Source organism: Geospiza fortis, unplaced genomic scaffold (genome assembly GCF_000277835.1).
Source record: "Geospiza fortis unplaced genomic scaffold, GeoFor_1.0 scaffold70, whole genome shotgun sequence".
In the NCBI taxonomy this organism is placed as follows: domain Eukaryota; kingdom Metazoa; phylum Chordata; class Aves; order Passeriformes; family Thraupidae; genus Geospiza; species Geospiza fortis.
Window position 1 is genome coordinate 7,102,979 of NW_005054317.1, and position 16,443 is coordinate 7,119,421.

General features: G+C 41.7%; 1 protein-coding gene across 3 annotated transcripts in view; it reads right to left on the reverse strand.

Moving 5' to 3' along the window:
* Positions 1-646: 646 nt before the first annotated feature.
* Positions 647-16,443, reverse strand: part of SLC6A6 (solute carrier family 6 member 6) — a 93,037-nt gene continuing 77,240 nt past the window's right edge. For all 3 annotated transcript variants that reach the window (XM_005420207.2, XM_031056421.1, XM_031056420.1), the window contains 6 exons: positions 15,208-15,320; positions 12,403-12,540; positions 11,281-11,383; positions 10,279-10,379; positions 9,412-9,582; positions 647-7,725 (listed from right to left, as the gene is read on the reverse strand). In XM_005420207.2, coding sequence (XP_005420264.1) covers positions 7,585-7,725; positions 9,412-9,582; positions 10,279-10,379; positions 11,281-11,383; positions 12,403-12,540; positions 15,208-15,320 — 767 coding nt within the window. In that variant the 3' untranslated portion in view covers positions 647-7,584. The remainder of the gene's footprint in view (positions 7,726-9,411; positions 9,583-10,278; positions 10,380-11,280; positions 11,384-12,402; positions 12,541-15,207; positions 15,321-16,443) is intronic.

A 16,443-nucleotide genomic window follows, 5' to 3' on the forward strand; every position in this document is an offset into this window, starting at 1 on the left:
TTTCTCTTGCCCTACCGCAGATCAGGACTTCAGGAATGGACACTGGTTTAATCCCCATCTATTTGACTGAAGGCCAAAGGGGTAAAGAGGTCAGTGAGCTTGGAAAAAACAGTCCCATTCACCAGTAAAATAAATGTTGGGGTGGGCTTTTTTCCTTTCTTTTTCTTCCTATTGGGCTTTTCTGACATATTCGAACTCTCACAGTAGTGCCATCATGGGCTAGGCACTGACTAGTGAGAAATGGCTTTCTTTTGCATCATTTGGTTTTTTAATTTTGTTTTTTATCTCTTTGATGTATTTTGTTGTGTTTTTTTTTTCCTCACCTCCTTTTTCTTTTGCTACTTATTAACTTGTATCCCATGAATTTTTGCACTTTTACCCTTCTGACTCTCCCCCCATCCCACTGAATGAGGGGGTGAGTGAGTGGCTGTGTGTGGGGTTGTGATGCCAACCAGGGTGAAACCAGGGCAGATGTGAATTTAGATAGTGATTACACATATTTCATATATACATATATATATATAGTATTTTATAAGGGCAAAAAACCCCCACACCAACAACCCCAAAATAAGTAATAGGTTTAAAGGAAAAACTGAGCTACTCAAAGATAAAAAAAAAAAACAACAAAACCATCCAACAGCATATGTGGTTTATAAAGGAAAGTTTTATTTTCAGTTATAAGGTGATTACAAACTCATCTAAAAAAGCAAAGATGACTTAAAAATATCCATATACATTTTATTTATCTAAAAAGCAAAACAGAAACTGCAAAATACAAACATTTACCATATACACAAAGGCTAGGGGGTTTTAGGATTAAATTACACTCCAGGGTTTTTTTTCAAATACAAATACTCCGTTTTGGAACACACAAAAAATGTTTTAAAATGTTTTAAAAATATTTTTAAGGTTTTTTTTCTTTAAAAAAAGTTCAGATGACATTTCCAAGGAGGCTATCATCGCCCTCGCCTCCTCGCTGCATGTGCTACTCATTATCACATTACTGTAGTCACAGTTGCTAGGAATTTAAATAATTAAAAAAACACCACTGTTTTTTAGCCAAACACATCAAACAAGATGGATCACCTCTTACAATGTGAAGTCCCTGGCAACATTATCAGGTAACAATCACAACATTACACTGGAGAAAAATAACATCCTATTGAACAACGAGCACTTCAGAACAGTACTGGGATGCTGCGGTGCTGAGAGACCAGCGCTGGCTTCCAGGACAGGAGCAGATCATGAACTAACTCAACTTGCCCCCTCAGGTTTTGTTTGTTTTATCAGCCTCTCAACATAATTTTGCCACTGTTTGGTTTTTGGTTTTTTTATTTTTTTTTCTTTATATATTGAAAAAAAAATTCAACTCTTTCTAACATCTCAGCTGCAGAAGCAGGTACATTTAGGAACAGTGTGTATTGTGCTCACTGTGCTACAGGGCTGAAGCCTTCCCCCACAAATGCACACACACAGAGCACGTGCACAGCTCCTTAGCATCACTGAGTTTTGCTTTTTTTTTTTTTTAATTAGCTTTATTTTTCCCATTATTTCTTCTGGTTTCTCAAGTCAGGCCACCTTTTCCCTGTGCTGCAAATGTAAAAGTGAGCAGCACCATTCTGCTGTGCACTGCAGAGCCACAGGGAACAAGCCTCCCAAACTTGCCTCTTTAAAATTATCTTCAATTTATTTTACTCCTGAACTCATGGTAATTAAATTCTGACACTTCTACTGATTATTTCAAATGAGGACACAGTAGCAATACAAAAAGGCTGTGTCTGCCATTCAATTGCCCAACATTACCAGCAGGGTCAGGCTCTTTTCCAGGCACAAACCCCGTCACCACAGTTTTCCATCCTTGATGGGCATGGGTGGGTGATTTGTTTTCTTAAAGTTTTCAGCCTGCAAAATTTTGGGCTTGTCCCTGTTTTCTGGTGAAATGGTGTCTCAAGCTATTTCTGCTCTTTTTTAGGACATGGGTAAATTGAAATCACCAATTCCCAATGACAACTGGGAAAAAACCACACAGAGAATGTGACTTTTTCTGTTTATTTTTAATAGAAACAAACAAATTGGTTTGTTTTTTTTTTCAGAGAAGCATTGTCCATGTACACATTTATTTTGGGCTGGCAGAAAAGAGCCACAATCTGGTGGAGGGTGTGGGGCTGGTTATATTCAGGCAGTTTTCCAGTGGGTGCTGGTGCTGGTTATATTCAAGTCTCTCTTGAGCAATCTTTCCCATAGACTCAAATTGACTGCTAACACCATGAGAAATTTTTTATGACTAAAATATGGAGCTCAGGGCACCTCTTTTGCACAAGTTCAAGGGTTTCTTAAATGTCAAGTGTCACCAAATCAACTAAATATTTTGTTTCTTAAGCTTATCTTTGATTATAAGAAATAAAACAAGCTACCAGGGTCTGACAGTTCCTGACCTTTGCTCATGCAAATATACAAATACACAACTACACGTCAATCCTAACCACAAGGCTTTGGATGCTGATTTTGGAGAAAACAAGTCCAGGGCAGCTGCCTGAACCCACACCACACCCAACCTCCCATGCCAGGAGCCATGTGGTGCCTACAAGGAGCCAGGAGAGCTTACAAATCAAACCTTAAGGCTTCTTTGGAGGGGCCATGGTCCAGGATTTTGTTATTACTTTCCCTCTTCCACCACCCCCATTTAGGAAAGACCATTTGGACACCCTGGCAGGCTGGCTCTTTGCAGGCAAGTGGTGTCTAAACCTCCTCAATCCTCATCCTGAACAGCTTGGCAAGATTTACACACATGATTTGCAGCCTAGGAATAGAAGCAATGTCCCCACTGTGTGCGTGCATATGAGGGTGGAAGATTTCATCTACTAGTCTACTTAAACACAGATTTATTTTTATTCTTTTTACTGAAAGTGAGCAACTTCCATTGAATCTCCTTGGAAATGATGTCAGGGTCATCTTTCTTCCAAGTGTACTTGAGCTGCTTAACTAACTTGTCCACTGCATTCAATGCACAGCTTATTTAACATCTTATATACATTATGCCTCCACGAGTGATCCTGCAGAGACCACAAGACATGGAAGATAATAATCAGTTATTCAAAAGTGTTCAAATCCTTCTCCCACAGCTGGAAGTTTGCCAGTGATGCAACAAGTGGGAGCTTTGAACCCAAAAGTGAAAGCACAACCTCAACAAAACAGAAAGTCTCCTTAGCAAATAAAAACAGACCAGGAGGAGACTTGGAAAAGATCTATTGAATGGAGATGTCCATGTGTCTTCAGATCTACTTGAGTTATCTAATGACAAAGAAGAGGAACCAGGAGCATCTGCATTTGGGAAAGGAGGATGAGCACAGGGCTGGAAAGAGCTGCAGGAGGTGCTGTCCTGGCGGCGGCAGTAAAAGCTCTGCTGATGTTGTTGGGCTCTTCTTGGTGTTACAGCACCTGTAAGGCTGCAATACTTTTCCCCCCCCTTCTCTCATTTCGTCCTCTTCTCAAGAACAGCAGTGAAAATCAATTTTGCTGAGCTGTTTCAGCAGATCACACCTAACTCCCTCCACACCACATTCCAGGAGCTGTGCTGCTGCTGCGGGGTGGCCACCAGCACTGCTCTAGATGGCAAATACAGCTGCCAGGCTTTTGTATTTTCATTTACAACACAAGAACAAATCCATTGTGGACCTACTATCTCAAACTTGAAAGAGGACTTTTCTAAGTGTGTGGATCTGTTTGGACCAGATGAAAAGGAAAGCTATAGATGAGAAGGAAAAATAGAATAATAACAACAACAACAATAAAAAACCAGTTCTATTTATGAAATCATACTGTTTAAACACTGAGATACAGACTACTGGTAAAGTCCCTTAGAATAGATACTCAGAGAGATCATCACTAGTGACAGGTGAACTGAAAAGGTTTGGAAAATTGAGAAAAATAAGAAATAGAGCAGAAAAATCTCACGGGGAAATGTTCCCGTTTACATTTTTACTATCTCTTGATTTCAGTTCAGCTGGAAATAAATACTGCTGAAACTCTGCTGTTTTCAAGCCCAGAAGACCCCATGAATACAAAGGTACATGAAACGGTGTGCGTGTTGTCTTGGTTTATGCTGGCTTAAATCTCAGGGATCTGGTTCTAAAGATCTCATGCCAAAACTGCACTGTTTTCCCAGATCCAAACCAGTTCATCTATAACTAGTCATGATGCTTTAACACAGAGTTCCTCATTTACACAAAACAGGTAAAATACGTCATAAGAGTAACAAGTAAATATTGGAAAAAAATCAGTTGTCTTTGCAGTCAAAATAGGTAGAAAACACAAACATTTTTTTAAAAATTATGTTTTAATAAATTTGGCAGAGGATCATGTTGAAATGCAAATTAATCACCAAGAAAAGTTTAGAAATCTGATAAAATTGTTAGGTAAAAACCCCAAACTGTAAAAATGCAAATGTGCTCACTGGAACTCAAACCCCAGATAAAACAAGAAGAATTAAGTACATTTTTTTTTTCATCGGGGAGGGGAGGAGGGGAGAGGGGAACTGTTTTCCAGAAGCAATGATTTCTTGGCTCTTGGTGAGTCACCCAGCCCTCCCTTGCAGTCGTGCTGAAGAGCACAGCAGGGCCAGGGAAGCTGACACAGAGAATCTTCAGTGAGGTTGTTGCATATGTGCGAGACCTTTTCCCTTGGAACATGGAAGCGACTGATTTGAATGGCACAGTTTGTACTGAAATGGGGCTGGGTTCTATTCTCTGGTAGTTGTATTTTGAAAGGTGTAGTATTATTCCTCTGGTTCTTCCCACTAAGGCACTCTCCACAACATGGGAGATGCCTGAACACCCAGCTGACTTGCTGGAGACATCGTTGATGTAGCCAAACCATTTTTTTCCCTAACTAAAGCTTGTCTCAGCTCTATAGCACAACAGTCATGTGCAAACGATATAACCTCAAACACACTTGTATGACAATGTATATATATATATATATAAAGAAATAAATCAAGCATCAGTGTTTCATCTGTACTCACAAAAAACATTAATTTAGACCCCCCCTAACCTTCTAGTTCCTCTTCACCCATGTCTGTTTACTGCAGACACTGATTGTAACTCAAAAATGAGAGTCCAAGCTAAAGCCCACTAAGAGAGTGGTTTTGGTTACATTTCCTTGCCTTTGATTGTTAAAAAAATAAAATTGCTGCATGCATATTTCTTTATTTTGGGCACATTTGATGACACCCACTGGCTCTCAGAATTCCTCCTGTAACCTTGGGTGGATTCTGCTACCGGCCCAGCAGGTGTCATTTAGATGTTTGCCATCTCCAGCAGTGCAAAAGTTTCCTTCAGAACTCTCACGCAATGAGAAAAAAGAAAACACAATTCTACCATGGCTGGTTTTGTTGCTGCAACTCAGTTCTCTGTTGTAAAAGTATCTACAAATTCAAACTAGAAAGATTTGGAAGTTAGAGATGCAGCGATGTTTTTCTTTAATAATTAATAATAAAAATTTTGGTCCATATCTTAGTTTTAAATCTCCCTGTTTCTGTTACAGGGAAACCAACAAGTTAAGAAATGTTTGTGCTGCTGTGGCCAGTTAGCACATGGGACAAGAAAAAATGAAATAAAGCTACTGTGTAGGAATGTTAAGAACTGTTTATGTTCCTGTTTAAATAAGTGACAACCTCTGCCTTGACAGACTAAGCTTACAACAGAATAAGCAGATACAAACTCTGTTTTTATCAAGTATTTCTTCTAAATACCTCTGGAAAGACTACCTGTGGTATCAAAGAAAAAACCTCTCTCCCTCTAATACAATGCCCATGTGACAAGGCTGAGTTTTGACAGAGAATCTGTTTCCAGCACAACCTGCTCAAGTTAAAAAAAAAAAAGGAAAAAAACTCAAAAATAAGAAAAAGGCTTTTGTCCATGTTTTGGACAGTTTTCAGGGATCCAGTTCCCCACAGAAACATTCACCTGCAACACATGAAGTGGAACCCCCATTCCTATACTCCTTGTAGGGGCTTCTCTTCACTTCCCAGTCTCACCTGGAATGGTACCCAATTCCTTCTGATCAGCACAAAATATTTCAGTGTTATGTGTTCCCTTTGCTTTCATTTAAATTCCAAAGAGCCCTGTCTCTTCAGCAGATAAGAATCATAAATATGTTTGCCACCCTCCAGCCCCCTTAAAAATAAAATAAAATAGAATAAAATAAAGTAAAATAAAATAAAATCATGGGTTAATCCAATGATGAGCAAGGAGACTGGGGCCTCTAGGTCCACTACTGCTATTTAGTAACATGGGACAAGGGACTCAGTCCTTTTGTCTGTTCCTCCAACAGCAATGACCTCCCTCCCCCAAATAAATAAATAAAGGAAATCCTGGTTACTGAACTTGGAAAAGCATTTTTGAGATACATGGATGAAAAGCACCTGTTTGCTGTGTGATATTATTATCATCATTACTATTATTATTAACAATGTGTCTGTTATCAATACCAGTTACACCAGGTGAGTGGTTTTGTTCCTCCTGTCAGGGATGACCCGGTTTGTGTTCACCTCTGGACGGTCAGAGTCCAGAAGTGATTCCTTTATTTTCCTGCCCAAACCAAAGTCCAAATGAGGAAGCAAACACCTTAAGCACCCAGAGAGCAGGTGCTGCTTTTCCCCTCTTGGCTGCTCTGTGCTCATCCCTGCTGCCCTGGGGACAGGCTGCCCTCTCAGTTTGCAGAGTTCAAGTTTACACCAATGACACCACACCAACATATGGTTTGCTGGAAAACTCAGGAGCAGGTACCCAACCTCCCTCCTCACACACAAACAGCAGGCATTCCACTTATGTTAAAAAAAAAAATCTCAAAAATTTTAAAAACAACAACAAAAGACTGAACCATGCCAAATCCTGCAAATGCCTTCCCCAAGTTCTCTTCAGTTGGTGTGACAGGGAGCCAGTGCTGTCCCTGGGAGGTACAGCCACAATACTGTTCACATCCAGCTTCACTGCATCCCTTGCAAACTCTCCACTCCAGCTGTTTGGCTATTTCCTTATCCAGGGACTGCACTAAACAAAACTGTACCCACTCCCTGAAGTGACCCTGACACCTGCCATTTACCACAGTTGAACCAGAGGGTGGAAATACTACACCTTTGAAAATTCTCTTGAAACAGCATTGTTTAAAAAAATGTAACTCTCAACAGAGCTCCTTTTGTGTGTTTTGTAGATTACCCTGCTCCCAACCATACCAGCACCTAAAATTGCTTTCTGAGACTTGAATGTATTGCTGGCAAGACAATCAATTCAAGTGGTAAGGTGTATAATATTTAGAGATAAAGATATATATATTTAAAAAAACCCAATAATAGTAAATTCTTGTAATATGTCTAGTCTGATATGAAAGCTCTCCCTCTACAGAGAGACGTCTGCTGTGATTACCTTACAAAATATTAAAAAAAAAAACACACACAAAAAATAACTTTCTCTGTGAGAAATAAAAATAAATCCTAGTGCAAATATAAAGCTCTGTAAACCTGGTCCTATGAGAATCTATGGTTAGTAAACGGCAGTTAAAGCAGGTTTATCCTCTCACAGAGAGAGCTCACATCATGGTTTCCACAATGATATGAGTTGGCTTGATCAATCCACCATTCGAAGTTCCATTGGGGCAGAAGGGGGTGCCACTCTCTGTCTCTTTGGACCATCGATTCACTTCCTTGGGGGCAGCCACCGCCTTTATCCTCTGCAAGAGAGAAGGAGAGCACAGGTGAGAGGAGCACAAAACCTCTGAGGAGAGCAGAGGGGAGATGAGCAGAAAACCTCTGAGTAAAGCAGAGAGGAGATGAGCAGAAAGCCTCTGAGTAAAGCACAGGTGAGAGGAGCAGAAAACTGAGGAAAGCACAGGTGAGAGGAGCAGAAAACTGAGGAAAGCACAGGTGAGAGGAGCAGAAAACTTCTGAGGAAAGCACAGGTGAGATGAGCAGAAAACTTCTGAGGAAAGCACAGGTGAGATGAGCAGAAGGCCTCTGAGGAAAGCAGAGATGAGCAGAAGGCCTCTGTGTCTCCACGTGCAGGACATTCCAAGGACAGGGATGGTGGCTGTGGGAGATGTGTGGCTCTGTAAGGATGTGGGGATCTGTAGAGCCTTCAGCTCCTGCTCAGCTGCAGAGCCTGACTTGAGGCAGGGAAGTCAGACAGGAACCTTACCCAGCCCCTGCACACTGAGCTTTCAGTGCTGCAAATGGTGTGTGTCCTCCTCCCTCATTTAGAAACAGCTCTGCCTCTCAGCCCAGCCCTCACTGCCAAGTGGCAACTTCTGTCCTACATCTTAGTTCACAAAGGAAGAACTGAATGGCATCTGACCAGTGTTTACTCTCTTTCCTTTCCTAACATGGTCTTTGAGCAGTGTTTTGGCTACTTTTAGACTTGTCTCTCATGGTGACAATGGTGACAATGAAGGCAGGAAAATTAACACTTATGCCCTGGCCACAGCTGAAAAAGGCCATTAACACTTGGACGAAAACAAATGCAAATGTTTGTGCTCTGGGATGTTTGGGTTTGGTATTTTTTTAATTCTCTTCTCTTTTTTCCTAATCCAAAGTGTCCCACTTTATTCTCCAAGAATACCCTGAGCTGCATTTAAGATAAACTTGTTAGACAAAAAGAAAACTAATCTGAAAACTTTGAAGAGAACTGCTAAGTCTCATGCTTGCACAGCCTCTAAAAACTTTCCACTGTGAGAAAAAAAATATTACAGGAGCCCAGACTGCAAAGGGCAAGAGATTTCCTGCAAATCCAAACCTGAGGGAATCTGCACTGTTGAGTCTAAATCAGACACAAAGCTTTCCAAATACCAGGGCAATCTGCATCCAGTTTTTCAGTTTGAAATAAAATAAACACAAATTTTAAAAGCTAAAAAGTGAAGCCCTCTGTCAAGAGGGTTTGACTTTTATTTAGTCCCCCACAGTGAAGACCATGCCTGACAGCCACACAATCCACAGGTGTATCTGAATTTCCTTGAAATTCAATGAGTTTTCACACAACCAGGTTTGACCCAGGTCTCTCTATCTTTATCTTGCTTTCCCAGCAATTTTCAGGATGGTGCTTCTGTGTCCCTGGGGACTGGAGAAGAGAAACCTGAGACTCAGATACACCCCAGTCCTTGAATGTTTGTCTGCACGTGGAGGTAATGATTTGCCAAGCTGGAAGCTGCACAAGTGGGACATGAGTAAAATCTCTTGGTGTTTATCTGAGAACAGAAGGCTTTGTGTTTGTTCTCTTTCTACTGTTTGCCCAGAGGACAGGTGATCTTTAACAGCCTTATTTGCCTTACCTGGGCAAGGTGGCAGTTTTCCAAGCATTACTTTGTATAAAACACAACAAGTTAAAGCTCCCTTTCTCCTCTAGACAGACAATTGGCTGTTCTTACCTCAATGAGTGACCCATCTGACCGAATGATGCGGATGACCATCACCATAGGGATGCAGATCATGGAGGAAAGGGCAAGAACCCAGCCCAGGCCAATTGCCCAGTCTGGGTATGTGTAGACCTTGTTGTAGGTCAGTGGTTTATACTTGGCCAAAGAAAAGATAAAGCACCCCTGTGGATGAGAAAGGAAAACAAAGTGAGGCTCAATAAATGCTTAAAGCAGCAGGGCTCTGGTGCAACCACGGGCCTGAGGAAGACAGGCAGTGAAAGGCAGAGCTGATGGATACCATATGTATTTTAAACCAATGGGGGAATTGTTCTTCCATTTCAATAATTGGAAGAGCATCTGCATCTGCTTATAGCATCTGCTGTGCGCTGACAGAGTGCTATGAGATGGTGCTGAACAGCTGCAGTACACTGCCAATTCTTCAGGGCTCAGCTATTTGCTGTTCACTGCAAGATATTACCAGGATGTTCTTCCCACCCAATGAAACACTTCAAGCCAAGGTCTGCCTCAGACTGCTAAAGTCTTTTTATTGCAATGGCCTAGCAGTCCTATGTCTTAAAGTAGGGACTGCTCTTTGGAGAGTGAGTTTTCTCTTCAAGAATGTAGAATTTTGCCAAACCTAAGAAAAATCCACTTAAACCTAGCCAACTGCAATTCATGCAGGCACAGTAGAGACTAGAAAGCTGTCATGTTAGAAGCTGACATCTGAGAACATGATGTCTTTGAGAGGTAGGTTCAAGCCTTCAGCTTCTCTTTGCGAATTGGCCTCTGAATGCAACAGCCTTCCCTTGAAGAGAAGCAGTAAGAGGGGGCTTAGCACTGCCAAGTGCAAGACTTGAAAGAGCACAGGTCAGTACTCACCACACAGAGAACTGGTGTGATCACAATCCAGCTCCACTTCATCCAGGGACCAGGTCTGTATCCAATCATATCCTCAATGGCATCATAAATATTATCAGCGCCTGGGAGAACCGAGCAAATGAAAGCCCTGTAAATACTGTAGGATTAAAGCTGCTTTCCCAGGCTCCCTAAGGGGTATTTAAAGGGAAGGTGAGGATGTCAGATGTATTCTTCAAATGCTTCCCACAGCTGTGAAGTCCAGGATGATTTTCTTGAAAAGCTCAAGTGTTTGGGGATCTCTCATCCCACCCTCCCCTCATTATTTGGCCGCAGGAGTGCGATGCTGATCTCTCCTGCCCCTGTCACACCTCCTCTCCTCTCTCCAGACTCTCTCTGAACTTCCCAGAGGGATCACCATGGGAAACACTTGTCAGCAAACACTGCACCTGCTTCTACAGAAATCTGACTTTGTTTGTTTTGCTTTTCTGAGGGGATGGAATTCATGGAGAATCAGAGAAATAACCAGTCCTAATCAGCACACATCTGATTATTGCCCAGCCACAGCTTAGGCAGCTAGAGAGGTCACTGTCAGACTGTGGTGCTTGGCATTGCCAAAAGTAATGGGGCAGAATATAGTTTCAGCTTTCTTTTTGTACTTTCTGTTTGGTTGGCTTGTCCCTGCAGACACTGCAGCTCTGAAAGGAAATTCTCTGAGAGACAAACAGAAATTTTCACGGCTGGCCACACTTTCAACTCTCACCTCTAAACGTAACACACGAAAATGCTTAATTGTGCCCTTATTAATTAGCAATGGAAGAATACTCGTTTTTTGGTGGAAAAAACACTGGAGTTTGGATTCATCCCAGATGCAAATTTGTCTCCAAGAGGTCAGGGCAAATTTATATTAATGGCATGTGTCTGTTGCTGGGAAGAAGACTCTGGGGCGGCTGATGATTAAATATTTGGCTAGAAAAATTGTCACTGACTCATCAAAAGTTATGAGATTAAAGGATTCTCACTTACCATAAACCCAGGCTACAGCAATACATTCAAAGAATGCAACCCACAAAAGGCATACACCACTAGCTGCATAGTAGTCAAAGAGTTGAAAAACATACATGCCACCCTGTGAAGGAGAGACACAATTGGTTAAGATCCAACAGGAAAAAAACCCAAGAATTCAGGCCCAGCTCCCAGTAACATCTACCAACATACCCCAATGACTCCTGTCCAACAAGAAGCAGCATCTAGCAAACAGGTAAAGTAAATATTTGGCATTACCTTCCCCAGGGAATATGCATGTTTACTACAGGAATAACTCCAAACAAGACAATGATTAAACAAAATTAAGCCACTTAATATAATCTACTGAGACACTTAAATCTTTCCTTCTCACAAATATTTCAGGATGGGTATTTAAAGAAACAAATGGTTGCCTCCTAACATCAACACCTTAAAAAGACTAAAAATGAAGTCGGTTCATCAGGAGGGTCTTCATTTATTTATTGAGTGAAAGGGCTACTTTCATGAAAATAGTTCATTTTTTGTTTTATAACTCAAATTTATACTCTGCTGTTAGACTCTACTCTTACTACACTGCACTTTCCCTTGGAAAAACTGTGGGGTTTGGGCACCTTTGTTACAGGTGCTATTTTACCTCCCACAGCCATGCTCCTCCAGTTGTTTTTAAAATCTGACTTGGTTTTATTTTGAAGATAAATATCACAACAGTGCAGGCACTGGAACATATCCCTGTCTTGTTTACACTAGAATAAACCAAGGGGAATTTAATTAATTCAAATCTGTAAGATAAAAATCTCTTTCACTACATGCCACTGGATGGGTTCTTAAAGTGCTCTGCTGAAGGTTTCCTCTATGTTTCATCATTTAGAACTAGATGTTAATACTCATACTCATGCTGACTGGTACCTGAGATCAGATTGAATTTAATGAGGTTTCATGTTTCTGTTCCTGTGACTGAAAAGGGAAGGGACATATAACTCCCATTCAAAATGCTTTCAGATCTAGGAATGAAAGATGCTCTGTCTATCTAAAAAGCACTTCTCTGAATCACTCAATCATAGCTAAAACTGGCCTGAAAAATGGCTAAAGAAGAAGGCAATTTGCAGCACTGGTGCTACTTACCTCAGTCACCATAGTTAGTCCCAGAAGATAGCTAAGGAAACACACTATAGCGATGAAGATTTCCCGTCGGTAACCCTTCCTTAGGAAGGATGGGTGCAGATCAACTAATGACGTGATCTGTCCTTCAACTTCAACAAACTGCAGGGGGAAGACAACAGTGGAGAAATGACTTGAAGGTTGCCATGCAGTTCATCCAGGCTCCTGCTTGAACAAACCCTCCCCAGCACCACCCCAGCCCTGTGCTCTGTGCTGCTTTCAATAAAGAAATAAAACTGTTCCTTTGTAACCCCGAGGTTGGAGCCTGGGGGTAGCTTTCAGGTTGGAACAAGTTTTCAGAATTTCTTTTCATTACCTAGAAGCCTTATGAGCTAAAAAGGGGCTCTGCAAATGCAAGCCACAAGGATGAAGGAGGCACTTATGTGCCTGATGACAGGAAGGTACTTATATGGCTTTTATGCTGTCACTGTTCCAGATGAACACAGGATGTATGCTAGAGAAGAGGCAGAGGGAAAACACTCCAAAAAGTCCAAGCTAGGAGAGTACCTCCCAGACTTTTTCTGATGTGCCAGGAAACATCACAGATACTAGTTAGGTTAATTCCACAATTTGATATAATTCTGCTCTTGGGTTTGTGAGTGAAAATCCAGCCAAGGCAAAGCATACTGTGATGTGAAACAACACCTCTTCTTGACTGAACATATCTTTTGTAGAGCTGTGAGAGGAGTATCTCTGACTGAGGCTCTGGGTACTTCTGCAGCAATAATGGAGCTGTTCATACAGTCCACATTCAGTGATCTGGCAAACTATTTGCACTTGTAAACTGAAAATGAAGCTCTGAATAAATGAGCTAAAAGTCTTTATCTTGCCTCATGATAACTGTATTTATACTTACTTGCCTTTGGAAAACGATACAACTGTGTAACTTGAGTTAAACAAATAACCCAAACTGGATTTGAATAAAAGTTGAAAGTTAATTAAAAACCAGATCTTTCTGCACCTGGAGGAAAGCAACTACCGAACTTCCCCAAGTAAAACTACGGAAGGGATCTTTTGACTGATCTGTACTTTCAACCTGGCAAGGTACAAAAGCACTAAGCTCACTGAAGACATGAGGATTGGAGGTATCCATCAAGGCTGCCTCTGTAGAAAAGATCTTCACTTTAAGTAGATACATCATCTTAACTAATAACTTATCATGAGGAACCTAAGACAGAAGTTATTTCAGAAAAAGCTGCATTTTCCTACCTGGCACCTCATTGCTCTTACAGCACCCAGAAATGCCCTATAACAACCCTATTCTATTTCCTGAAGTTCTATTTTGGAAATACAGACTGTTCTGCAAACAGATTTTGTCCTCCACCAAATTTTATTGCCTCCCGTCTTGTTACTTTGACTTGTGTAAAACTGGTTTTCTTTTTAAATGCAACCCTTTCCTTTGAGCTGATTTGATCTGAAACTGCTCTGGCATTCCAGAAACCTGCTTGACTGCACTCCAAAAAACCAGAGGGGTGGAGGAGAGAAATTAAGCGCTCCAATTAGTTTTAATCATTCTGCACAGTGAGGAGCTTTTTAAAATTACTAGACAGCTTCCAATTTGCATAAGCATAGGGTTGCTGAACCACAGCATTGGGTACTTTCATAGTTACTTAGGAGCAATTGAGAGTTGCTCAGTAGAGTTCAAAGATTAAGCCATAAAGAGCAATTTGGAGCAAATGAAATGAAAAAAAAAGTCAGAGATTAAGTACACAACAACTGGGTAAAAATTCGATTTACAGAGCTCTCCTCATATGAGAGAGCATTTAGTCTACAGAAACATTTCATCCTTATGAATATATTTGTATATTTTTAATCTTAGTGACTTTACATTTGAATGCAGAAAATTTTGGCAATTTTGAATGTGTAGTTACTTCATAATCCCTGGTCATCCATGTTTTCTTGTAAGTAGACTATCTAGAAATGATTTACAGGTCCCTTGGCACTATTTAGTCCAACACTCTTACAAGTAACCACTAGGAAAAATAACCTAACTTCCTGACTGAACTTTTTGATTTTTTTCGTGCTCACTAATTAATAGCAGCGTGTGCTATAAAATGAGTACAGCTGGAATCTCAGCTGCTTTCTGGCCTGTTTGGAGGTACTGAATGCATGCTGCTGACGTGAAAATCAGCAGGATCCCACATTGCTCAGCACCTCCAAGCCCAAGGCCACCAAAAAAGGCTGCAGCTTTGTCCTCTCACTGTTCTTGAAGCCACCCTGGATATACTGTACAAAACATTATGTGCTTTTTTGTACCTCGTGCTGACTTTGCTTTTCTTTTTTGACACTTGGCAACCATCAAAACCCATACTCCTAGTGGTTATTAACTGCTAGTTTTTTAATGATGGTGTATACACCCTGCAGGTGTTTGCAATGGCACAAAGGACTCTGTGGAGCAGACTACTGCAGTCCTTTATGTTTTCAAATGATTAAGCTTTTTTTCCAAAGCAAGAAAATACTGTGACCAAAATGGTGGTATTTTGAGGCCAGACTAGGAGTGAAATAGTGAAATTTAGATTAGGGAGTACTGCCTTAGTGGGACAGACCCCACTAACCCTAGACGACAAAGATTTACTGAGCAACACAATATAATGAATCAACAGTTGTAGATTCATCAAGTGCAGCCTCTACACTAAAAAGCAACCCAGATGAATTCCTCTCAAGCAGCATTAGAGGTTTTCTCTTGTTCATTCATGTCTGTAAAACCAGCTTTTCTCAGTGAGCAGTGCTGACACAATAAGTCACACATCCCTTATCCATTGTACTAACCTGGCTATCCAGTCCAAGCAACAGAAGCATAATAAAAAAAAGGATTGCCCAAAAGGTGGGCAGTGGCATCATGGACACAGCTTTTGGGTAGGCAATGAAGGCCAGGCCTGGACCTAGAGAAAGAGAAAATAGGGAGGGGGCAAGGGAAGGGAAGAAAAGTAGTAAGTACCAGCTCTTTGGCAAAGGCAGCCACCCTCAAATTCAGGGATGCCTGGTTCCGTTCAGATAAATCCAAACGCAGCTGGGAATACCAGAAATGAGAGAGTTTGGCTCTTTTATCTGAAATCGAAGCACGCATGACTACAGCAGAAACCACGGGCAAACCCCCAAGGCCAGTGCTAACAGATCTCCAGTTTTAACATCTGTCTCAAACATGCCAATAATGGAGCTGTCCTACACCTGCCCTGCACGGACACAGGACAGACTTGGGGCCAGGGGACAAGGGGTGACCCAAGGGAATGGCAGAATCCCACTGCTAGCCCACATGGTCATGATGAAGATGATGATGATGAAACTCTTTTGCATGCAGGGAAGGGGACTCTGCTACAAAGATTCCCTGGGATTTCCACTAATGCAACCACTGCCTCCCTCTGTATGCAACCTCCAAACCCTGCATGGCTTTTCTCAACTGGGGTTTGCACTCCAAGGAGTTTGCTCCTTCTCTTCTGCAAACCTTCCCTGCTGCACTGAGTGATCAAGCTACTCCTAATTTTATCAACTGAAAATTGAGAAAACTGCTGTTAGGAACTGCTGGGGTGTATAATCACTCTGTGTAAAATTGCTTCCCCATGCTGTTACACCATCTGCCCCTGTCCAGGCCAGCCTACATGGACCTGACAATGTGACACTGAGCATGACCATTATCAGCCCCAAGTGCAGGATGGGCTGCAAGTGCACGAGACCAGCAGGGCTGGGGCTGAGTGCCCAGGTTCTCTGCTCTGGAACCCAAAGTGTGGAGTGCTCCTCCCTAGGTGGGGTCTGGCCTGCCCTGTGACCAGGCGTCACCTCATTTGTACCCACACACGGAGCACAGGTGCAGTGGTCCTCTCCAGAGGCACCCTCACCTGGAGCCAGGTGCTATCAGCTGTCCTTTGGGAGAGCTTTTGTGGAGAGAGGACGAGCCCTCCACCAGTGGGAGACAGGAATACTGGCAATTCTGCATTTATGGCAGGCTCTCAGAGGAGATGAAGAAATTTGGTGAGGCTGACAAAAAATTCTGAGGGCAGATTACAATCC